Below are 27481 nucleotides of genomic sequence, written 5' to 3'. Positions count from 1 at the left end.
ACTTTGAGCTGCTAAAGCATCCTTAAATCGCTATCGACTACAATTGATGCATTTGAATTGAACACTGCGCGAAAAGCTGGATTACGAGCGAAGGCACAACAATGTTATTCTTCAGCATAACAACACTTGACCACACGTTGCAAAATTGGTGAAAACTTATTTGAAAACATTAAAATGGGAAGTGCTACCCCGTCCGCCGTATTCTCCAGACCTTGCTCCTTTTGTTTACTACTTGTTCCAACAAATTATATTATATATTTATATATATATATATATATATATATATATATATATATATATATATATATATATATATATATTTTTTTTTTAATATATTTTGTATATATGCTATATATATGTATATATATAGCCCATCCAGTAAACATGGTCCATTAATACTAACTCAAATAGAATTTTATATATTGATTCGGTTACATGTTCCGAGACGTATTAGCTAGTATTCTATTTCCTTTTAGCTAGTATAAAATGAGAAGGAAAAGTTCTGTCCGAGTTTAAAACGAATTTTACATTTTTACAAACTGCAGTTGGCGCTATACTTCACGTCATCTATGACGTGCATTGGCTGTTTTATTGAACAAGACTATATGTCTTTTTAATTCTCTTTATAATCGTGTATTTCATTTTACTGGCATTCATTTTTTAAACTATTCTCATACAAGCAGGTCTCAATCCTATTTAGCAATTTTTGCAGCTGAACTTCATTAGGTTTGATCTGTGAAAATTCTTATTTTTGCCTCCTTAACGCTAAGGTAAGTAATAACGCTATTACTTGCACAATATGATTATCTAATACTATTGCATCATATGTTATGAGTATAAGCTCTTTTTTATAATATCCCCACTCAGTTTTACTCGTTTCCCTTGAAGGGATCTAGGCTTGATTTGATCTAGACCAACTCAGTACTTTTATATCGTAATGTTTCATTTCCTTTTACCATCTTCACTCTACCAATGGTTTAAAACCCCTCTTTAATAGCCATTCAAATCATTCAGCCATTTTCTGTGTGCCAATTATACCAATTATGCCAATCAACAATTATACCAATTGTTGATTTCCACTGATCTAATACTGTTTGAATTGGTGCTTCCTTTTAATAATTCGAATTGAATTACCCGATTATATCGAATTATTAATGTGGATGTATTGACCATTATCTCATTCGTACAATAGTGCAAGTACAACTTCAATGGACGAAGTATTAGAAGTCGCAGTTAGTCAATAGCTATTGAAGCTACTTGCGGATTCCAAAATATCAGAAAATTGAAATGAGAAATATATTTCATGCATTTCAACAGCTGAACAATACTATCACTATATATACACTATTACTTTATGTATATATTTATTCATTAGTATTTTGTGTTTTTTATTATCATTTTCCTGTTCCCATCCTTATCAGTATCAGCTCATCATGAATTACTATTTTTTCTATTTGTCTGTCAACATCAATTTCTTCTCGCACCAGTCCTACTACTTTAATTTTAAGTTATTTTGATATTGGCATTTTTGTTTCAAACTGTATTCTTAATCGTTGAACTTTCCAATCCTAGATACACCTGCTGGCGATGTGTTTAATTTGAATTTTTTACTTTTCCTTTGTTACTGTATTTTCGAGTTCGTTCTTGTTGTTCGTAAAGAATTCAATATTGGTAGCTAGATCTAAAACATCTTAATTTATTTAAAAAAATAATATTAATTATTAAAAAAAATTATCACACCAAATTTTACAGAATGCTATATCTGAATGTATGTAACTGATAACATGTCATTAAAATTAATTCATCATAATGAATAATAGGTATTTAGTTTGTTAAAATATTTTTAAAAATGTCATATTTAACCTATATTTACAATTATTATACTACGGTATATGATATATTAATACCATATTTCAACTAAAATCGGCTGAGTCTGCGGTCCACTTTTATCCTAATCCCCCGGGATTTATTTTAACCCGTTTCCGTATATATACACACAAAGGGGAAAAATCATAAAAATAGCCGCTCGCTATAAATAAACGTGCTGCCTGGAAAGAAGCAGTATTATCAGAATCGGCAGTGATGGATGGGAAACAATGCCGACTTCTTTCTAAGAGTGTATACGTCCGTGTTCTGCAATTCTAAATAAGAAGGTTCCGTTTTTTCCTCCAAAAGGAAAAGCTGCTCTTTTGCACGACTACACGAATCTTCCTTACGTTTGCTTGAACGGTTTCCAGAGAGCGAAATCGATACATCTTATTTATTTATATAGTTTTATTCAATCAATGCATATATAAGGAAATTTAATTTATATTATATAATACGGAAACATTACTAAGAATTTTATTAAGAAAACATTTTCAGTAATATTGTAATAGTGATTAATATTTATTTAAATAAGACAATTTAATTTAATGGACCTCGTTTCAACAATTGATGATGACAATTGATTACGAACGGCAATAATAAGATAGTGCAAGAAAGATCGTGGTCGAAGCACAAAGAATCTCAAACGTTTCCAAAGCATGTAACGTCAAGTATTTGGTGGAATAGTGAAGGAATTCTTCATTATGACCTTCTAAATCTATTAATTCGACGCAATAATAATAATTAACGCAAGTATAGAAGGATATCATAAAATTATCACTGTTTATAGAGACCCTCCATCTTTTCGATACAATTTTTGTAGCACGATTTGTCCTTTGCTTCAAAATAGGCCATCAGTTTCGGCGATCACCTCTTCATTCGACGAACATTTCTTTCCAGCGAGCATTCTTTTGAGATCTGAGAACAGGAAATAGTCGTTGGGGGTCAGATATAGAGAATACGGTGGATATGGAAGCAATTTGAATCCCAATTCATGGATTTTTGCCATCGTTTTCACTGACTTGTGACACGGTGCATTGTCTTAGTGAAGCAGCACTTTCTTTTTAGTCGCTGTTGATGGCCCTTCCTTTTTCAAGGTAGTCAATGAAAATTATTCCACGCGCATCTCAAAATACAGACGCCATAACCTTGCCAGCCGACTGTTGCATTTACCCACGCTTTGGAGCGGGTTCATCGTGTGCAGTCCACTCGGATGACTGTCGATTAAATTCGGAGTGAAATGATGGAGCCATGTTTCATCCGTTGTCACATATCGACGCAAAAACTCGGGTTTATTTTGCTTTATCATCTTCAAACACTGCTCCGAATCATCAACTTGTCGTTGTTTTTGGTCAAATGTGAGCTCACGCGGCACCCACTTTGCACAGAGCTTTCTCATACCCAAATATTCGTGAATGATATGATGTACACATTCAGTTGATATCTTTAGAGTGTCTACCATTTCATTCAATTTCAATTTGCGGTCATTCAAAATTATTTAGAGGATTTTTTAAACTTTTTCGTCGGTAACAACCTCTTTTGGGCGTCCACTGCGTTCACCGTCTTTGATGCTCATTTCACCACGTCTAAACTTAGCATACCAATCCTTGATGGTTGATTTTTCTGTGGCAGTGTCTGGAAACTCGGCATCAAGCCAAATTTTCGCTTCAACTGTATTTTTTCCCTTCATAAAGCGATATTTTAGCAACGCGCGAAATTGCTTTTTATCCATTTTTTTCACAATAACAAAAGTTGCTTCACTCAAAATGTTATAATTCACAAACTGATGATCAGACAGCTGTCATATTTATACACGTATCTTTTGAGTGTTAGCGCTAACTAAAAACATATGGAGTTAATTTTAGTAGCATTATCTATGTATCAGGACGGGGACTTTTCAATTGACCTGTAATAAATTATATTAATGAACATAAATAAAAAAGGTACTACTAATCTCAGTACTACAAGCAATAAAATATAAAAATATAAAATATTCTATAACGCATTCTCCTTTTAATCGTCAGTTTCATTCTCTTTAACCGACTTCAAGACGTAGGAGATTCTTCTATATGTTAAATAAGTAATTAGTGTAACACAAAAAATATGCATGACGCAAAATGAAGATTTCCTTATATTTTATGGCGTCCAAAATGGCTCCAAACATTTAAAACAAAGCCACTTCAGACAACAGACTTAAAAATGGTTGCGTTTGCCCAATTTAAGAGAACCAATCACATGCTTTTCTTGTAACAATTTAAACTAACCAATCACACTTTGCGTCCACACTCATCATCGATTGACGGTAATGACATAGATCGGCGAATTAAATATTTCGACATCCCAAATGATGAAGTTCTGACTATGACTAGCATATTACTGCTAAACACTGTCATATTGTAGGATGATTTGGGTGTGTTTGAGAAGCACCAAAATATCATCAAATCTCATCTTCCCTGGCCATCACATTTGCCAAATCACAACACAATTGAGCCGTTATAGGGAGGTTCAAAGTAGAGAGTGAGGAATAGGTTTCTATCTTCAACATAATTGAAGCAATTGGCGGATGTTTTGATATAAAAATGGGTCAGCATTCCGTTGGACACTATTCAGGCACTCTGCGAATCTATTCCGCGAAGAATTACAGCTGTTTTAAAAGCAAATGGTGTTTTAACATCTTATTAGTAAATAAATATTGTGTATGTTAGGTATTCATATTATTTTGTCCATCCCCTGTACCTTCGGTTCTGTTCTGCAAAATTTTAGAAATCCAAACAACTGACAAGGATATATTAAAGCTATAGATTATTAAGTATATAAATACATAACTGATTAGAACAAATGTATTAAGGTTTTTGCGGGACCCGACGGGATGTTAGAAAACATTCGGAACATGGATGGGAACATGCAAATGGGTCAAAACAAGTCTGCGAATATAAGCATTTTCGATGGATTACATAATGGGTAATAGTTTTGGAATTGGAATAGTATTTAATCAACACAATTACTATTTTTACAAGGCGAGAGAGAGAATTATCAATCTTAAAGAAAAAAATTAGAAAGATGGACTGGACACTTAGAATTGACCATTTGAAATCCTGATCACATTACTTTCTGAATATTTACATTGATATCAAATGGGAACATAATCTGTCTTTATGAGCGAGTTTTAGGTTTCTCTAAGGAATGAATATTCTGAAATAGCCAGAAAAGTCTATCTTAGCTTTGTTCTCTTTTATCGTATTGTTGTGAAACATGTCTTTCAGCGTACACTTAAAAAATTCTGGAAGAGATTTAATGATACTTCAACTATCCCCATACTGCACTATAAAATAATACCGAACTATAAGATATTTATGAATAAATTATCAGTCATCACATTAAAAGTTAAAGGATAAGAGCTTTCCCCTCTTTTAAAATGTCTGATAAAACTTTTTATTGTTATTAAAATTGCTGTGACTTCAATTTGTAATTATTTGATATGAAAATAATCCAGTTTAAAAACCTCTCTATTAGCGTGTAATTTCTGGATTGGGCTTCTTCAAATGCCTTGTCGTTATATTATTTAGTCGTATATTATTTCTTATTTGTAGCTTTCTGTGAATGTAGTCAGTTTGTTGTTTTTCTTTTTGGCAGGAGAAGAAGTAAGTGTGAAGTTTTCGTAAGCTTTCGTAGAAAAAAGAAAATGATTATCGCCAAGTTATGCGGTATTCTAATTTATGTACGTTCTAGTTTATGTTGTTGGCAACAATGTTAATATTTTTCATGTGTAACGACCATAAAGAATAATTTACTGCGTCCATAAAATACATCGTTCGAACAAAAAATGGTTTATGTATATGTATGGTGGCATCATTTGTGTTTTGCAGCATCTAAAACTTCTGATAATTAGGGCGACCAATATTATTTCAACCTATCTTTCTACAGTAATAATATGTGTTTGGGGAAAAAGTAATTTTTAGTATTTTAATCACTTTCAATGTGAACTTATTCATGTAAATTTCAAATGCTAATCAATGATATTTGTACCATTTTGCTCATTTTCGGAGAAAAAGATAATTCTGTCAATATAAAGTTTTCAGAAATATTCTCTGTAGGAAAACATAACCAAGTAATTTTCGCAAGCCTTTTTTGAAGACAGCTTTACATCATTAAGAGAATTTCGACAGGTTTAGACGTATTAAAACTAATTTTTTGTTTTTTTATGGCATGGATATACATCAAGATTTATCCTTAACATCGAAAGTTCCTGAACTCAAGCAAATGAATTCTAACACTGGCGTAAAGTCAGCGTTCATTTTAGAAGTAAAAAGACAAGGCAAAGCAATTATGACGAAAGCCACCTTCTGAAATTGCTATACTCAAGCGCCATAACTTTTGACTGTATAAACGAATAACGCTATCAATATTCAATAATTAATTCCACTTAATTTTATAGTTAATTAATTCTAGTTTAATTTATATTAATGTGTGATTTATTGAAATGCAAAAAAACGGTGTTAAATATTAACATTAATATCACCATTTTTAAATCGTCTGGTCCAAAACCGACGATTGAGATATGACAGAGGAGCTAAGTTTGTAAAAGTATTTGATGGACTTTCGCAGCAGATTTATTCAATTTTGAGCATTACATGATTAGCGCCTATAAACATTGAAAAACTCAATAACACTCAAAATAATGTAAATTGTTATTTTATGTAGATAAATGTTAAAATCATCGAATTTAACAGTTAGGTTATGTTGTTTAACATTTATTTACATTGCTACTTCGCATATTAATCCAGACATGTCTCTGTCACACATCGATATCATATATCAATATCATATATCAATATCACATATCAATATCATATATCAATATCATATATCAATATCATATATCAATATCATATATCAATATCATACATCAATATCATATATCAATATCATATATCAATATCATATATCAATATCATATATCAATATCATATATCAATATCATATATCAATATCATACATCAATATCATACATCAATATCATATATCAATATCATATATCAATATCATACATCAATATCATACATCAATATCATACATAAATATCATATATCAATATCATACATCAATATCATACATCAATATCATACATCAATATCATACATCAATATCATACATCATTATCATACATCAATATCATATACCATTCAATATCAATCAATATCATATTTTTGACTTTTTTACTTTTACTTTTTTACTTTTTTTACCAATACCAAGACTTTTGAAGGATAAATATTATATAACTACGGTGACATTAGATATTTCTACAGTATCTTAAAATAGTTTAATTTTATTTCGCCTTCGTTAATGTTTACATTTAGAAAAAACAGGTATAATTGTTCATGTGCAACTTAATCTTTTCTTTTTATATATCGTCTAAAATTTACAATAACAATTTAAACAAGTCATTGGTTATTTTTGTGGTTCGTTAGTATTTAAATGTGTTTTTACAATTAATTTTATACCTACCTAGTTAACTTAAATATACTAATCATTCACTTCATTCAGTTTTTCAGTTAAATATTAAATTTTTTAAATGATTTTGTGTTTTTGTTTGATTTACTCGGTCATTCATTTTTATTGCTATTTATTTTTTACTGTTAGTATTGAATTATAATAAGATTTGTAATATTTTGTTGTTTTTCATCTCACAGTTGCTTTTACGTTTCACGTTTTTTTGTACTATATTGTATATGTATTTTTATTTTATTTACTTCTACATTAAATGTATAGATGTATATATATTGATTGAACATCATTGCAATTTAAATATATTATGTAGTAAATTGACTGTTTTCTAATTTGTCATTGTCTGTATATTTCTAGCATCTTTGTTTTTTAGCTCGTTTTTTTGTTGTTTTCCCGGTCTGTTTGCACCATCCAATCAGCCCATCGACCTTATTTTTATTAACATAGACGATTCTAAACTCGAAAAAGTTGTAAAGCTTTACAGGAAAATTAGTTCTGAATTAACGACGCCAACTAAACCATTTATAATGCACATGATGATTAACTATTAATCTTGTAATTTAGAGTTTTCTAAAAGCGTCTCTCTTAGTTGTCTAAATAAAATCCTCCGTTGATCATTAATTTAAAATTGACATAAACAGAGCACGATCTATTAGAATTCAAATTTAACCGTCCCAGTTTGTTCGCTCTTATTCTGTTCAGGATTATTTTTTAATAATTTGTCTCTTGATATACTGGCAATTTATTATGACCCTTTTAAGCTTGAGCTAACATATTGGCTTTTGCAACTAAAATAGGAATAAGGCCACGAAGTATTTATTAAGGCCATTAATACATCACTCAATAAATCTCCGACCTAACTAAGAAAAACATTTATTTTATACTTCCTTCAAGAGAGTGATTCATTCCAATGCTTCTCTAAGTTTTCAAAGGATTTGTTTTTGGTCTCGTTGGATTTTGGCTTGGATTGAACTTTTATCGGCGGCATATTTTCATGTAACGTTATCACCTTCTGATATATTTAAAGTTTGTTACTATCTTACTTTTTTCTCATAGTTTTTGAATACAATTTTATGGTTCTTTTTAGTTTTTTTTGGAGTATTACCTATGTAGCTGATTACCATGCAGCATCATAGATGTTTGTATAATTTCATATCGTAGTAGCTAACAAATAGTTTATTTTCGTGATAGAAAATGCATTCCATAACGCATACATAGTCTATCCAATAAAACAGCCCATCCACGTCATCAAGATTTACGACGTTAGTGCGTCGCAATGTTGCCGCATCAAATTGGACTTTTTGGTTTACAGCGTTTGCCGGTTTGTAACCTCTAATTATTACCACTAATGTTTTGAATACTTTTATATACATTTGACAACAGGGTGGACGACTATCAACACAAATCGAATTGTAAGGATTGATTCAGTTACATGTTCCGACGCATCAGACACCATTCCGTTTATTTATAATTAGGGTAAAATGAGAAGGAAAAATCCGTTTCCAGTTTGAAACGAATTTTATATTTTTATAAATTGTATTTGGCAGTAGATTCGACGTCATCTATGATGTGCGTTTTATGGGAAGGAATATAAATGTGGCGTTATGTATTAAACCATTCCGCTCCCCAGTCCCCAATTACAAAGTTTATGGATGACTGCTCTACAGGTTCCACTGAAGGCTCGATGATTATCATAAAAAATAATATAAAACTAGTACCAGTTTTGAAACAACTTCGATTATAGTGCAACACACTGACAGACCAAACCAAGTTACATCGTGATACAAGTTCTGTAAGAGTGTATTTTCTAAGCAGACTCTTACAAATTAATTGATGTAATACCCCCCCCATCCTCCTGTAGAAATTTTCCAAACTCACAACTTAGGCTTCGTGATCATCGTTCATAATGAGCCTAACCGCTATCCGGATATCAAGGGAATACCCTATATGTTATAAACTCCTTTATTAAATATACACAAATTGTGCAACCAACTTCTAAATTCTCCATTAATCGATTTCAAAACATTTCTTACTGTTACTAACCGTTGACGATTACATATTCATTGGAGCCCTATGTAAGTCAACATTTTTTTTCGCCTAGGAGAATCATCCAGTGCGAAATGATTTGTCAAATTCATTTTAAATCCGAACCGGTGTTGATGTCGACTCTCCACTGGTTTTGATATAGTGTATGTAATTATACGAAATGCTTTTAAAAATATATATGGCGGTTCAATAGGGTGCTACAATCTTCTTGTCCAATTTGATAATAGCGCTTATTCGCTAACATAACAGGCCAATTGAAAAGTCCCCGGCCCACTATAGTAAAACATACTTTTTTGGCAATTTTTTTTTATGCAACATAATTCCCTTCAAGGGTCAAGTTCAAGGCCTCAGTTTCGGCGATCACCTCTTCATTCGACGAAAATTTCTTCCCAGCGAGCATTCTTTTGAGATCTGAGAACAGGAAATAGTTACTGGTGGCTAGATCTGGAGAATACGATGGATAAGGAAGCAATTCGAAGCCCAATTCATGGATTTTTGCCATCGTTTTCACAGACTTGTGACACGGTGCATTGTCTTGGTGAAGCAGCACTTTCTTTTTCTTAAAATGCGACCGTTTTTCGCCGATTTCGTCCTTCAAATGGTCCAATAACGCTATCGATCGTCCTTCCTTTTTCAAGGTAGTCGATGAAAATTGTTCCATGCGCATCTCAAAATGCAGACGCCATAACCTTGCCAGCCGACGGTTGCGTTTTTCCACGCTTTGGAGCGGGTTCATCGTGTGCAGTCCCGAATCATCAACTTGTCGTTGTTTTTCGTCAAAAGTGAGCTCGCGCGGCACTCTCTTTGCACAGAGGTTTCTCATATCCAAATATTCGTGAATTATATGATGTACACGTTCAGTTGATATCTTTAGCGTGTCTGCTATTTCATTCAATTTCAATTTATGGTAATTCAAAATCATTTTAATGTTTTCGTCGATAACAACCTCTTTTTTCTCATCATTCTCATCTCTCATTTCACCACGTCTTAACTTAGCATAGCAATCCTTGATGATTGATATTCCTGGCACTCGGCATCAATCCAAGTTTTTGCTTCAACTGTATTTTTGCTCTTCAAAAAGCAATATCTTATTAACACGTGAAATACCTTGTTATTTACAGACCTTTGCGGCAAAATCGACCTATTGGGTGGATGAGTCAGCCATTAGGTTCAAAAAAGTTATAAGATAAGATAGTCAAGAATATAATAAGGCTCAATATAATCAAAAATAAAATATAACGATCTGTAGATAACTGTAGCGAGATTAATGACGAGTAATCGAAATCCTGCGGCACCCACAGCAGAGTATTCTCCCTGAGCGCCAGTTATGAATTGATGATGAATTCACAAAAGTCCATAGGGATAATTTTCCATGACATTAGTAAAACCACTTTAATAGCTGAAAAAGTGTTCATTCCATATCTTCAAAACGTTACATACCTCAGATTTCATTTCGGACCATTTGAAATAATTATATCAAATTCAGAAAGTCACCGTGAAGAGTTATGGAGTATCGGGATCACTGTTCTTTCACCTGTGTATACCAAGTAAACTATCAGTCAGTCAGAATTAAAATTCTTTTATACAAGGGGGAATCAAATATATACGGTAATTTTGTAAAATAAATTTATTGATCAATTTAACGATACACAAACTAAACTTTTATCATTTATTTTTGTAGTCACTCAATGTAGTCAGCTCCGTGCTCTGCACACCTTTGCCACCGATTTGAAAGCTTGAATATTTCTTCTTCATAAAAAGTTTTAGGGCGAGTTGCGCACATAGCCCTCTACTTCTTCACTGCTTTCGAATATTTTGCCTCCAACTGATTCTTTCAAAGGCGCAAACAAAAAATAATCACAAGGTGATAAGTCAGGGTTATAAGGAGGATGCTCGAGGGTGTTTCACTGATCTTCGACCTGACTTATTTGTTATTTTCGGTCAACAACCTTGGAATTCACTAATGAATGTGCTAATTGCTAGAGCAATATCATGTTATACAATTTACATATATATTGATAATTATCTCACAAAAATACATATCAGGCCAATATGTTATTTGGTTTGATTAGTATTTTTTGGACAAAATTTTCTCCAACACTTAATCAACACACAAAATCTTTCTTTCTGTTGTTTTTAAAATAACAAAAATTGTTTCATTAAAATCACCGTTACCAATCAACATTATTGTTATTTGCAACTTTCTGGCACTGCAGTCGTATATTTGCCGTTGTTTTTGTTTTTGGTAAAAAAGCAGTAAGTGTGTCTTTCGTAGAAAAAAGAACACGATTACCGCTCGGGTTATGCTGTGTTCTAATTTATATTCCTTGTTGGCAAGAATGTAAAGATTTTTATTGCATAACGACCATTAAGAATAATTTATAGCATCGATAAATTACTTTACTTCTCTCGAGCGTTAATACTTCTTATAATTAGGACTCCAAATCTTATTTTTCGTTTCTTATATAAAACTGTAACATTTGACTGTAATATAATAGCTTCACCATTACTAACGTATTAATATTCTAACGATATTTTTTAAAATTATTAGCCTTAGTGTAAAATATCTTATATTACATTTTACTATAAAATCTGTATACGTCCATTAATTAGATCGGATGGCGTTAAACGTCTTAGACCGCGTATTTTACTGTTATGTCGTATATTTAGCTGATTAGCAAGTACATTGGGGTACTTATCACTCTTTTGAAGAACTTAACACAAACACTATGAATTTCATAATTGTGAAATTATTTAGTTTAAGTCCAAGTTGGTTTTGTTTTGCAACTATGTGCTTCTTCCAAGTTAGACGTCGTTCACTATCTATTATAATTGGCAATCTCTGCCCGAGGGAGTTAACTAAAAGAATAATTAATTGGTGGGTTCATTTACGCGTTATAAAAGTTACATGGGTAGATAATATCTATCTGCGAGCAAAGACTCTAGTAACTGAAAGTAAAGATGAGGGAGAAGTTTCTTTAATTTAACTTACAACCCTGTATGTCGCACTTTATTTATATATCCAGGAATTCAGCCTAACATCTCTTGACAGTTAAGTTTAGATTTATTTGGTTAGCAGTCTATACACTCACGGTCTCAAAAACTTTGGACACTATCGTTAATAAACTTATGCCAATATATAACATCTTTTCCCGAGTTTTAGGATCATTATTTTAACTACTTTTCAAATCCTAAGTAAGTAATTGATTCGTAATTTGGCATTAAATATGAGTGATGATACTCAGGTAGCTCTTGTAGAATTTTCCTGGTTACTAAATCATATCCAGGAGCGTCTTTTAATTCAAAATATATAAGAAAATGTTATTTTAATTATTAATTGGCTTGGTTTCTGATTTAAAATTAAGCATATTGCTGTAAGTAATTTTTGGCTTCGATACAACTGATTCGTGGGTTTCTTTGGCATATTACAAGAGTATTTCAATAGAGTCTTAGAAAAATATTAGTTTAGGGAGAAAGTCGTTATTATTTTTCCTAAGAAATAGTTGTATAGAAGTCGCATATGTACAGTAATATTTATTCAATAAACCCATATTGTTCAAAAATTTAATATGTAAAAGGTCGATAGTTTCACGACTAGTGTTGCACGATATGCCAACCTGTTGAAACCACAGTAATTTCAAGTTTAAATTGTTTAAAGCGGTTACAAAAATAGTTTAATATGGCTGTGCAATATGCTCTATTAGTGTAATGTTAACTGGATGTCACCATCGTTGCTTTGAAAGATGTTGAAGTTAATTATGCCATTACTCCAAAGTCTAACCAGTCTTTTAATAAGGATGCTCCTTTACAAATACATGCGTTGGAAGTATCATTCTAAATATGTATGAAGGAATCGTTAAAGATAGTTTATGTAAATTTATTTTAAACAATTACATCAATTAAATATACCAAATAAAAATATTCTGATTCGAAATATATAAGTATACTTTATGAGATAAATACTACTAAGATAAAAAAAGATGCAGATTGTTTCTGAATTCACAAATACAGTCACGGAAAAGTTCATAAAAGAAACTTCAAAAATATATTATATATCAAAACCAGTATCAAAAATATATTAATTTGATGTATCCGACTCTATGTGCCATTGAAATGAAAAAATCCCATCCTTTGGGTTTCCTACCAGTCAGGGCTGGGCAAAATACATGCATTGATTTAATTAAAACACAATACTCTCTCATATGTATTTAATATATAAAATACAGTCTTTTAACTATTTCTATTTAAAATTAAAAATAAAAATTACAAAATACAATCAGGTGTTAGGTTGTGTAAATACAATAGAACTCTTCTTTCTAGGCTATCTTTTAATTGTTATTAAATAACAGTAAAATACCCCAAATTGGAATACTGCAGATAGAAGTAAAAGGTAAAAAAAAATTAAGGTAAAAGTTTGCATCAATTATTTTCTATAGCTAATAAATTATTAAGAGTATTATTATTGTCGCCTAGTTAATAGTATTATTGATATCGGATTCGAACTACTACCGTTTTTTATCCTGTCGTAAATGAACGAATGTTTGAATTGTTGAACTTGAACTATTAGGCTTATAAGACTTGTAACCTTCGCACCCTTTTTAAATACAATAATAAATTTATTTGTCGTTAATCAGGAATATTTTAAGATTATTATTTGTTGCAACTTCAATAAAAGAAGTTTTTACATTCCAAAGCCTTGAACAAACATCGAGAGACTTAGAAAATTAAACAAGTCAATCAAAAAAAGACCTAACAGTTGACAAGAAAACATAAATGCAGTCAAAATTACTTTACTATTTATGAATAAAAATGTTATTCTTTTTAACCTATTACATTAATAAACAATAATTTAGAAAAATAGAGTTCCAAATGCTGCTATATTAATGTAGAATATATTGTTATTCACAGTCGTACTAGAAATAAAACATACAACTATGTAAGTATAAATTCAGCACATTAACAGGTCAACTGAAAAGTTCCCGGCTACTAGAATTAAGTCATATGTGTTTTAGTTAGCCCTAACCCTCAAAAGATGCGTGTATACATTTAACAGCTATCGGATCATTAGTTTGTGAATTATAGCATTTTGAGTGAAGCAGCATTTGTGATTGTGAAAAAAATGGATAAAAAGGAATTTCGCGTGTTGATAAAATATTGCTTTTTGAAAGGAAAATATATAGTTGAAGCAAAAACTTGGCTTGATGCCGAGTTTCCGGACACTGGCCCAGGAAAATCAACAATCAAGGATTGGCATGCTAAGTTTAGACGTGGGTGAAATAAGCACCGAAGGCGGTGAACGCAGTGGACGCCCATAAGAGGTTGTTACTGACGAAAACATTAAAAAAATCCACAAAATGATTTTGAATGACTGTAAATTGAAACTGAATAAAGTAGCGGATACTCTAAAGATATCCACTGAACGTGTATATCATATTATTCACGAATATTTGGGTATGAGAAAGCTCTGTGCAAAGTGGGTGCCGCGCGAGCTCACTTTTGACCAAAAACAACGACGAGTTGATGATTCGGAGCAGTGTTTGAAGATGATCAAGCGTAATAAACCCGAGTTTTTGTATCGATATGTGACAATGGATGAAACATGGCTCCATCATTTCACTCCGAAGTCCAATCGACAGTCATCCGAGTAGATTGCACACGAACCCGCTTCAAAGCGTAGGAAAAAGCAACAGTCGGCTGGCAAAGTTATGGCGTCTGTATTTTGGGATGCGCATGGAATAATTTTCATTGACTACCTTGAAAAATGAAGGACCATCAACAGCGACTATTACATAAAGTTATTGGAGCGTTTGAAGGACGAAATCGCCGAAAAGCGGCCGCATTTGAAGAAAAAGAAAGTGCTGCTTCATCAAGATAATGCACTTTGTCACAAGTCAGCGAGGACGATGGCAAAAATCAATGAATTGGGCTTCGAATTACTTTCTCATCCGCCGTATTCTCCAGATCTGGCCCCCAGCGACTATTTTCTGTTCTCAGATCTCAAAAGAATGCTTACTGGGAAACATTTTTCGTCGAATGAAGAGGTGAATAAAAATGGTATCGAAAAGTTGGAGAGTCGCTATAATCAGTGATCACCGTTGAAGGGAATTATGTTGAATAAAAAAACTAATTTTGTCAAAAATATGTATTTTACTATGGTAGGCCGAGGACTTTTCAATTGACCTGTTATTTTCAAGGTCGTGGCTAGGACGACAAAGCATTAAAAATCAGTCGAATGAAACTAAAACGGACCGAAAAAACCGTTTTCACTCCATAGTTTCCAAGTCTTTTTTGCAGCATATTACTACCACTTCGTAAATTTATAATACAAAATAGTTTTTCATAACGATATAGTTTTTTTTATTTAAGTAAACAAAAATGACTTTGAAATGATGAGTATGATATTTTTTGATACAATTTAAATACGAGCTATACGAGGAATATATTCTATATACTGAATAATGTTGTAAAATTAATTTATAATTCAACGGATAAGATGCAGAATACGCGGTCTGTATCAATAAGGAAATAGAGCGTGATTTGATGATGCAAACTGGAAATAGTGTCACGTGGCATGTCCATACACCCACCCACGTATGTACGCGCGCCGCTTTAAACGCAATTTCCTCTTCGCAGGACCAGGTGGCTGAACAACCGGTTTGTGAGGGGTAGCTATTGCCACACGACTCCGGAATGCGACGGCACTAATTACGGAATCCGGTCGCTCGGAGCGCCACTGTTCGTCGATGGAGTTCCCCGAATTGTTCTGGCGGGTGAGGCGGTCCATCCGGCGCATTTTTCCACCGCCCACGGGGCCTTCGAGTCCGGCCAGGAGCAGGCCCACGTGCTGGCCCAATTTATTGCATCATCGGCGAATAAATGAGATTGTAATATTTATATGTGTTATTTAATAAATTTCTATGTTTCTTCATAAAATATTTTCGTTTTTAATTCAATGTAGATATTTGTGACATGGAAAAATAAATTGTTAGTTTTTACAGGTGTTAATAAGTCTAATAAAATAAATTATTTCTGGTAGAATTTCTATTTATTCGTACGTACGCCCAAAGTTATTTAAGGAGTGAATTTTACAGAATAGGTAGAATTAGAGTGCGATTTCCCATTATAGTGTTGTTGTACCAAGTTTTGCTCGTCCCAGCCATCTGAGGGCGCGCAAAGCTGGTTTATTTACTACAGGGATAAATTAAAAAATAGGACTAAAATATTATTTATATTTATATTTAAATTAAAAAATAAAAGTTTAATAAAATATTTTATTTAAATATTTAACATTTGTATAAAACATTTTCAAAATACATCAAAAACGATATCTAATCTGTCAAAAAATAACTTATTTTTTAATTATACATTATACATAAATAAAAATCTATTTGTCCAAAATATCTTTAAAAAACAACATTTGTATTTATTGAATATAATTACTGGAAATTAAAAACAAATCCATAAAAGACTATCTGAGAAATTTAACAGATGATGAAGAAACTGATTATTCACCCTGGAAAGCCACGAAATATCTGAAGCGCTCATGTCTACATAGTCCACCTACAAGGGACCTATGTGGGAATTGAGAACGTGCCAATCACCAAAAAATAGAAGCATTTGCTGAATATCTAGAAAAAACTTTCAAACCAAACGAAACTAATATGGAATATAATTTGCCGAACATAGAAGCTGAAAATTCGATGATTGAATTAGTCCCGCCGAAAGACCTAACAAAGGTTATTAAAACTGACATTAATCCCAGGAAATCACCAGTCTGTGATTTAATAACAGGAGAATTATTGCAAAAACTACCAAGAAACGGAATAATATAACTCACCAACTTGATCAATACAACATTTAGTTTAAAACATGTCCCAAGCATGGAAGATGGCGGAAATTATTATGATCCCAAAGCCTGGAAAGTCACCAAATAAAATAAAAGCCATAGATCTATACCACTGATGCCAGTAATATCTAAGGTTATTGAAAAACTCCTGTTGAATAGAATAAAACCGAACATAGTTCAGTAACAAGTATTCAACAATTGACGTTAACATTTAATGACATTTAACATTGGTCCACAGAATAACAGATGTTACTGAAAAAGCCTACGGAAGTAAAAAACTATGGAAAAAAAGAGCTATATTCTTAGGTGTAACACCAGCCTTCGATAAGGTTTGGAATGAAAGCCTTATGCATAGACTACCGAAAATGTTACCAAAACAACACACCGAACTACTAAAATCGTATATTACCGCCAGAATGTTTAGAGTTAAACAAGAAGAAGCTCTACAATAAAATAAGTTAAAGCAGAAAATAAAAATTAACGAAAGTAAATCTGTGCATCTGTAGTTCACCTATAATCAGACCGTACAAGCACCAACAACATTAAATAATACTATCATTTCATATAGCAACAACGCTAAATATCTCGGAATGAATCTTGATGCAAAACTTAGCTGGAAGGAACAAATAAAGAAGAAAAGAAAAGAACTGGAATTGAAATATAGGAAAATGTATTGGCTTATTGGAAGAAAATCACTATTGTCAGTATATAATAAATTGCTATTATATAAGCAAATACTGAAACCTATATGGACATACGGAGTTCAATTATGGGGATATTCTGCAACGACTAACACAAACAAAATACACATTTTTCAGAACAAAGTCTTGAGAAGTACTGTGGGCGCACCCAAATACTACAGAGTTGACTACCTACATCGAGACCTTTAGATACCCACAGTTGGTCAAGAAATCAAGATAATTGCAAGGGGGCATTAGAAAAGACTTCATTCTCATGAGAATATTAAAGTATTTCAACTTTTGGATACCACCAGACCAGGACACAGACTCAAAAGAATCAAACCATCTGATCTTGTGTAGTGTTGTGTAGTGAGGTGCATGTAATAAAAAATACAGTAGTGCCAGGTATAGAAAAATATTTCACGAGAGACTGAGATAGGGCCGATGGATCCTCCTAGTTATATGTCTAGATTTAAATTGTCATAAAAACAAATTGTAGGTTAGTCGGAAATGACTAGTAACAATATAATAATTAAATAAAAAAATGCTTGTTCGTTATATCTGTTACTTAAAATGATTCAAAAAAATAGGTAACTGTTTGGTCATTCATATTTTGGACGAATGTACGACGATTCTTTGTTTATATCACATAGTTGTCTGTGGTTGTCATCTAGTTTGAGTATTGCGAAAAATCTTAATTCACTGGACTGAATTACGATTTGTTCAATTATCTGAATCTCACTTGTATGGACTTATTAATAAAAAACTATACAAAACCAAAGTTGGTACCTTGTTTGATATTGTTTTGATAGTAATAAGAGAAAATATGAGAATTAAATAGTTTTTTCTCTTATATATTGAGAAACGTTTTCGTCTTCCTCTGATTACCTGAATTTTTACATCTGCACTCCGTGTTATGATGAAAGTGCCTACTTCACAACCAATACGCCGCTGTTTATTCTGCAGAGCTTTTAATGTGCTTCACTAAATCTTGCAAAATGTTGTCTCTCACTTTGTCAGATCGCTTTAAATGATCTTGAACAATGCCTTTCTAGAGCTACTCGTTTCGTCTTCATTTTGCAACGGAAGCCTATGAGGAATTAGTTCCCCCATTATTCGACAGGAAGGTTAACATCCTTTTGTCATTATAATCGCATATTAATCGAATAACCTTATTCTTAATATTAACTCTACGATTTCTAAATATCGCAAAAATCTCAAAATAATATCTTTAAAAAGCTTCAAGCTTACAGATGACCGAACGAAACAGTATCCAAGCCTTGAAAGCCTGAATAAGTTTAATTATATTTGTTGGTATATGTTCAATTTGCAGTTTCCTAAAGTAATATAGTCGAAAACAGAACAGTCAAGTCAAGTCAATATGAATGACAGCGGCACGTTTTTCACATCTAGTACGTTCCTCTAAACCAAACAAAATGCGAAAATCTTATCCGCATAACCGTGATTTGAATACAAATCGAGAATCAAAGTCAATACGTTATAAATCGATTTTTTTAAAACAATATGTTCTAAGTTTTAATATAATGCAATACCTTAGCTATCTCTTGTTTGAAAAATTGAAAGCTTTTATTAGATTTTAATGAGATACGGATCACATTTATATATATGATGCATTTATTTTAATAGCAAATAGCAAACAATAGATAGAATAGATGCAACGTAGTAGTACATATTACTGGGTATACTAACAAATGGCGAATAAAAGTGAACGCTGCAAGTCTAAACATATAGATTTCACATACAAAAAAGTGCACTACTTGCTACTGACAAACTGTTCTAGAGAAATTTCATAACGCCAAGATCAAGTGGACAGAGCATGTTAAAAATAATAACGAGTAGATTTTTGTATGAGGCTTTAAAAATGTGATGGTTGCTTGGGTAACAATCCGAATTAATACTTCACAGTAAACTCTTATTATACAAATATTGATAGGATATAGGGTAACATCTGAAATTTTAGATTTTAGACTTTTAGAAATATATGAATAATTACTATATAATAGATGTTGGAGTTAACAATTAGTTATAATATGTGTGTTATATATTTTTTTAGATATTTTACATTTAAATAATATTATCAGTATTAAATTCTTTTATATTTACTAATACTTTTGTTTGTTGTGCTTTTTATTACTAGTTAGGTCGTGTTGTTTTCAATTTCCCTCTGAATGTATCTATTTCAGAACAGTTGTCATAATTTTGTTAAATATATATATATATATACATATATATATATATATATATATATATTTTTTTTTTTTTTTCTCTGCCTTCTAGTTTTGAGCTGCATGTAAATATGTATTTGATGTAACAGTCGTCTATATATTGTAAAAAGCCTAGGATATTAATTAGTTTCAGTAATTTCAAATTATATTTTTTTTAATTATTACTCTTAATAGTTCCAAAATCTGCCCAGAGGACAATAAGAATTTGTTATGTTTATATTATATAGACATGGCATGTAAAAAATCACTTCGTTAAGTGATCTCCTGTACAAAATACAATTTTAATTAATGAGTCTTATTTTAAAGTTTATTCTATGTCCAACAATCGGATTGAATCGTGTTAGATGTTTTACTCTACGCATTTCATTGTCACATCGCATATTTAGGTGATTAGCGAGTACATTGGGATGCACTGACACTCTTTCGCAGTACTTCACACTAACACGTTGAATTACACTCGTTATTGGTTCTAGAGGAATATCGCATTGCATTACTTCATTTGAAACATAGCATCGACAATGGCACGCAACACTTTATTTTGGAACCGTTGTATGATGGATATACTAGACTTGCTAGCAGTTCCCCATAGTTGGATTCCGTATGACCAAATATGCTTGAGTATAGATTTATAAAATAATACCTTGTTATCTAATGATAATTTGGATTTGTTCCCAATAAGCTAATACATTTGGTAGAGTTTATGTCCAAGAAAAAAATGTATATTTTATGTCTAATTATATCTTCATATAAAATTAAACAATTATTGAACAACGAGTCCAAATTGTCTTCTAAAAATCAATATCTGTTAAAAATTAGAGAAGAAAAATTAATTTGGTTCTTACTCAGACATTCTTCGCTCGTAAATAATATAAATTTGTTCTATATTTTAACAGGGAATAATTAAAGGTAATTTGTAAGCGACGAGGGAGCATATTCAAATATTAAGCCGTAGAGTGCATGTTATAGCTTGGTTGTTAGTTTTGCTATTGTTAGTTGTTGCATAATGAAAGTAGTTGTGTGTCACGATTCGGAAATAGATTGATACTAACAATGTTTGGAAACTGCTCTAGGATGTTATGCCTCTGTTGAGAATATTTATATAGCAAATTAATACACAGCGTTTATATTTTAATATTTCGTTTTCCATTTCCATGAATGTTTAATAATTTATAATATAAAAAATGTGTTACCACATATATTAATTGATTTCCAACAAATGATTTCCATTGATACTAATAATACATAACAATTTGTTTATAATTAATTATGAACTTAATAGCTTATGATATTTAACTTTTCCTTGTTTGTTTGGAATCTTCTGTATCATAATTATTTGTATATTGGTTTTAGAGATAGAGAAAAGTCACTTTACAATGAAAGTGAAGTATTCTTTAGCCACACAATTTAATACCTCTTGTTGCATGTTGGCCTCACTGTTTCCATGTAAATAATTAATTTAAAGCAATGAAATGTATAACCCCTGAAATAAGCTGGCTTCATTGTCGCAGTGGTCAAGGCGACCTGACGGTTCTCCTGCTATTGCTACAGTCACGGGTTCGAATCCCGCTAGGGAATGAATGTAGTTTATGTTTGTGGTTGTAATTATAAATGTCTCTAGGCAAAAGTGGAATATCCGACAAGGAATAACCATCTCAGTCACGTCAGTAATCAGGCTGGCTATGACCGGATGTCTTCTGGGATGGTCTCTAAGTTGGCTACTGGCCAGTCGCTAGGCTTAATGTCGAGGACCGGAGGAATCTTTTCTTCGAGACTTAAAAATATTTTTTAAAAATCCCTAAAATTGAGACAAAGGGCATGTCGCGGGTGCATCTGTGACGAAAACAGCTGAGTTGCTTAATGTTTCACTAACTACAGTGGCTACGGTAATGACAGAATACACAAAATATAGTAAAATATCATCGGCCAAGAGGAATACCAGAAGGAATCTAAAGCTAAAGAGATCGAAGACCATTAAATTGTGACCAGACAACAAAACCTGCATAGAGAAACTACATTACTTAAGTCATACAATTTCAATAAAAACAGTACGGCTGGACCTACAAGGTAACATATATGGAAGGGTTGCGTTTGTGAAACCCTTTACAACGGAAGCCAACGCTAATATGCAAAAGAATGGTACAATTATTATAAAACTTGGAAACAGAAACATACTTCTTCCTTCTTCCTTCTCAGTTTTAATTAGAAGTACCCCTTTTAAATGAACATTAGAAAAGTGATTAAAATGTCCATGTCGTATTTGGTTTGTTATTAGCTATTGGGATTTTACCAAACCATTAGTTTCACTGTTTTCTATCAGAAACTAATGCTATAGAAGCAGACGATTAAAACAAGAGAAATTGATAATTAGAAAAGGCATTGTCTTCCATAACGATAGCGCTTGGCCATACATATATTTATTATCTCGGAAACAAATCGAAGAGGTTGGCTGGATGTTTTATCCGTCGTATAATCCGGATCATATCCTAACTGTGTTTTATTTGAGGTCTGTGAAAATTACTTATATCAGTTTTTTGTCTCCTGTTTTGTTTTATTACTCTTCGTGAGTCCACAATCTGTGCTATTGGCAATAAGTATTTCTTATGTCTATATTATATATACATGGCATGTAGAAAATCACTTCATTAAGCAATCTTCTGTATAAAATATTATCTTAATTAACTAGTCTTATTCTAAACCTTATTCTAAAGTCTACATATGTTCAGTAATCAATTCAAGTGGTATTAAACATTTTAGTCTACGCACTTCACTATTACGTCGCATATTTAGCTGATTAGCGAGTACATTGGGATGCACTGGCACTCTTTCGAAGTACTTCACAGAAACACGTTGAATTTCGCTCGTTATAGGTTCTAGAGGAATATCGCGTTGTATCACTTTATTTGAAATATAGTACGGGGCATCAACAATCGCACGCAATACTTTATTTTGGAACCGTTGAATGATGGATATATTAGATTTGCTAGCGGTACCCCATAGTTGGATTCCATATGCCCAAATGGGCTTGAGTATAGACTCATACAGCAATATGTTGTTATCTAATGATAACTTGGATTTGCGCCCGATGAGCCAATACATTTGACGTAATTTTAGTCCAAGTTGTTTCCGTTTAGAGAGTATGTGCTTCTTCCAGGTTAGATCTAAATGCATACCAAGATATTTAACGTGCTCTGCTTGGGGGTGTTGACGATGATTGATATTCACTGGTGGACATGTTCTTCTACGCAGGGTAAACGTTATATGCCTGGATCTTGTTTCATTGCCTTTAATGGGCCATGTCTTCAACCATAATTGTATTTGCTCTAGGTGGGTTTGTAGGTTCATTGATGCTGTGACTGGATTTTCATGAAATGCTAAGATCGCTATGTCATCTGCATTTGTTGCGATAGTAGTTATATTTGTGGTGGGTAGATCGGCTGTATATAGAAGATATAGTGTTGGACTCAGTACACTAACTTGCGGAACTCCTGAATATATTGGCCCGTATGCCCTACTTTGTCAAAAGCCTGAGATATGTCTAGGAAAGTAGCCGAACAATATATTTTGGCATTTAGGCCCATGTTTATTTTGTTTACAAGTCTATGCACTTGTTCTATAGTTCCATACTTATTATGAAACCGAAACTGATGATCTTTTTTCTGTTATATAGTTTAGCTTCTTTATGATTAGTTTCTCAAAAACGTTCGAGATTATCGGTAATAAACTTAGAGGCCAGTAGGAGGTGATATCTTAATCCATTACATAAAAATATAATTTTTTGTTCTAAATATCACTATTAGCCCTCTAGAAGGGCACTAAAAATGACAATAATACTAAATATACACCCTGACTAATCAAATAATTTTTAGGTAGAGAAAATTTCCTTTTCGATATGGTCATTACAAAACCAATTAAGTAGAAATAAAATGTAAGGCAAAGTAAAGATGATGGTGATGACTATATATATATGTATATATATATATATATATATATATATATATATATATATTCCTCTGCAAAGTTCATAAAAAAATAATAATGCAGAATTAAACAAGTTTCCTCATTTATGACCTATCGGTATTGATTTGTACATATCGGTTTTAGAATATTAGAGGCATAAAAACCAATTTATTGTAATTAAATAGAGCGGACTATACCGTATTTTAGATCTGTTACAACTATTATAATTATTGGTATATCTTCCATCAATTTTTGATAAACGAAGAAGATCCCATCTAAGTTGAGGAGTGATTAATGGAGCACAACAAGGACAAGTGCCTAAAAAACCGGTATTAAAATATACGGGAGTGATTCGGCGATTTACCAAACAGGCCGATAGAGTAGAGTAATTTCCCGTAGACCCGCAGACTGGTCCAATATCGCGAACAACAGAAAAAATATACGCGAAGGGACAATCTATTGGCGCATATCCTTGTAGAAGAATTTTTAGTATTCCAATATCCGAGGCAGTCGAATAAAATCGTTATTTACAAAGTCGAACGTGATATATATATATATATATATATATATATATATATATATATATATATATATATATATATATATATATATATATATATATATATATATATATATATATATAAATTATATATATTTATATATATATAAATTTATATATATTTTTATATATAAATTTATATATATATATATATATATATATATATATATATATATATATATATAAATATATATATATATATATATATATATATATATATATATATATATATATATATATATATATATATATATATATATATATATATATATAAATTTATATATATAAATGCATATTGTTTGGTAGAAGGAATGTTTTAATCAACTATATACATTAAAATTTATATATTGATTTGTACGATGTTGACTTGTTTCGAAAGTCGTTCACCGATTCCTTTCAAATTCTGACACAATGTTGCTGCATCCGCAGTGTTTCAGTTGTAACATGAAATTTAATATTTTTATTTTGGTTGTCAGTTTTTATAATTATGTCCGTAAATATGAAGAGCTAACAGTCATAATAATTGCTAAGCAGACAAAGACTACTCGCTAACTCGGAGATTTAAAAGATCAATTATTAGAGTACCGCTTATATACTTAACTTTTACTTTTACTTTTATTTATGAATTATTCGAACGACCCATTTTTATGTATTTTTTATTATGGGGAATCTGCTGTATGGGTTCTAAAGATTATTTCTTCCGGTAATATGTATGCAAAAAATTTATCAGTAATAATATTCTATCAGTATTGAACACCATAATCAAAAATAGTAAAAATAAATAAACGGTTATCATAAAACATTCGATTATGAAAAAATTAATTTGAATGAAGTTTACAGAAATATTCCGTCCTTGTTATTAATCATAAATTGTGGACCAGCGAATATTTTAAATTAACTTTTAATAGAATTACATTTCCGAGTAAGATTAGTTACTCTTATTTGTGTTATTTGAACGACTACTTTTTTTATACAATTTGTAATATTGGAAAATTGCTGTGTGGGAACTAAAGCTCTTCCATTTAATTTAAGACTGTTTTATTATAGAACAATATGTGTGCAAAATAATTTGATTATATTTAATATTCAATCATATTCTATCACTGTTAATACCATAACAACCAAAAATATTAAAAATAATGAAATGGGTATCATAAAAAATTCGATTATGAAAAAAATTAAAACGAATAAAGTTCCTAGAAATGTTTTGTCCTTGTTATCATTCATAAATTTTAAACCAGCGGATGTTTTTTTTTAAATAAAATTTAATACTATTACATTAGTGAGTAAGTTTAGTTACTCTTATTTGTATTATTTGAACGACTACTTTTTTATACAATTTGTAATATTGGAAAATTGCTGTGTGGGAACTAAAGCTCTTCCATTTAATTTAAGACTGTTTTATTGTAGAACAATATGTGTGCAAAATAATTTGATTATATTTAATATTCAATCATATTCTATCACTGTTAATACTATAACAACCAAAAATATTAAAAATAATGAAATGGGTATCATAAAAAATTCAATTATGAAAAAATTAAAACGAATAAAGTTCTTAGAAATGTTTCGTCCTTGTTATCATTCATAAATTTTAAACCAGCGAATGTTTTTTTTTAAATAAAATTTAATACTATTACATTAGTGAGTAAGTTTAGTTACTCTTATTTGTATTATTTGAACGACTACATTTTTATACAATTTGTAATATTGGAAAATTGCTGTGTGGGAACTAAAGCTCTTCCATTTAATTTAAGACTGTTTTATTATAGAACAATATGTGTGCAAAATAATTTGATTATATTTAATATTCAATCATATTCTATCACTGTTAATACTATAACAACCAAAAATATTAAAAATAATGAAATTGGTATCATAAAAAATTCAATTATGAAAAAATTAAAACGAATAAAGTTCTTAGAAATGTTTCGTCCTTGTTATCATTCATAAATTTTAAACCAGCGAATGTTTTTTTTTAAATAAAATTTAATACTATTACATTAGTGAGTAAGTTTAGTTACTCTTATTTGTATTATTTGAACGACTACATTTTTATACAATTTGTAATATTGGAAAATTGCTGTATGGGAACTAAAGCTCTTCCATTTAATTTAAGACTGTTTTATTATAGAACAATATGTGTGCAAAATAATTTGATTATATTTAATATTCAATCATATTCTATCACTGTTAATACTATAACAACCAAAAATATTAAAAATAATGAAATGGGTATCATAAAAAATTCGATTATGAAAAAATTAAAACGAATAAAGTTCTTAGAAATGTTTCGTCCTTGTTACCATTCATAAATTTTAAACCAGCGAATGTTTTTTTTTTTAATAAAATTTAATACTATTACATTAGTGAGTAAGTTTAGTTACTCTTATTTGTATTATTTGAACGACTACTTTTTTATACAATTTGTAATATTGGAAAATTGCTGTGTGGGAACTAAAGCTCTTCCATTTAATTTAAGACTGTTTTATTATAGAACAATATGTGGGCAAAATAATTTGATTATATTTAATATTCAATCATATTCTATCACTGTTAATACCATAACAACCAAAAGTATTAAAAATAATGAAATGGGTATCATAAAAAATTCAATTATGAAAAAAATTAAAACGAATAAAGTTCCTAGAAATGTTTCGTCCTTGTTATCATTCATAAATTTTAAACCAGCGAATGTTTTTTTAAATAAAATTTAATACTATTACATTAGTGAGTAAGTTTAGTTACTCTTATTTGTATTATTTGAACGACTACA

At 31.1% G+C, this 27481-nt stretch overlaps 1 protein-coding gene across 3 annotated transcripts in view; it reads left to right on the top strand.

Annotated features, from left to right (window-relative positions):
- Positions 1-16455, top strand: part of LOC143190357 (uncharacterized) — a 34675-nt gene extending 18220 nt beyond the window's left edge. For all 3 annotated transcript variants that reach the window (XM_076394592.1, XM_076394590.1, XM_076394591.1), the window contains exon 11: positions 16051-16455. In XM_076394592.1, the coding sequence (XP_076250707.1) occupies positions 16051-16297 (247 nt within the window). In that variant the 3' untranslated portion in view covers positions 16298-16455. The remainder of the gene's footprint in view (positions 1-16050) is intronic.
- The last annotated feature ends 11026 nt before the right edge of the window (positions 16456-27481 follow it).

Source organism: Rhynchophorus ferrugineus, unplaced genomic scaffold (genome assembly GCF_030347505.1).
Source record: "Rhynchophorus ferrugineus isolate W39M unplaced genomic scaffold, kcgeb_rfMv2 rfM2, whole genome shotgun sequence".
In the NCBI taxonomy this organism is placed as follows: domain Eukaryota; kingdom Metazoa; phylum Arthropoda; class Insecta; order Coleoptera; family Curculionidae; genus Rhynchophorus; species Rhynchophorus ferrugineus.
The sequence above is the reverse complement of the archived record's forward strand: the minus strand, read 5'-3'. Positions and strand labels throughout refer to the sequence as shown.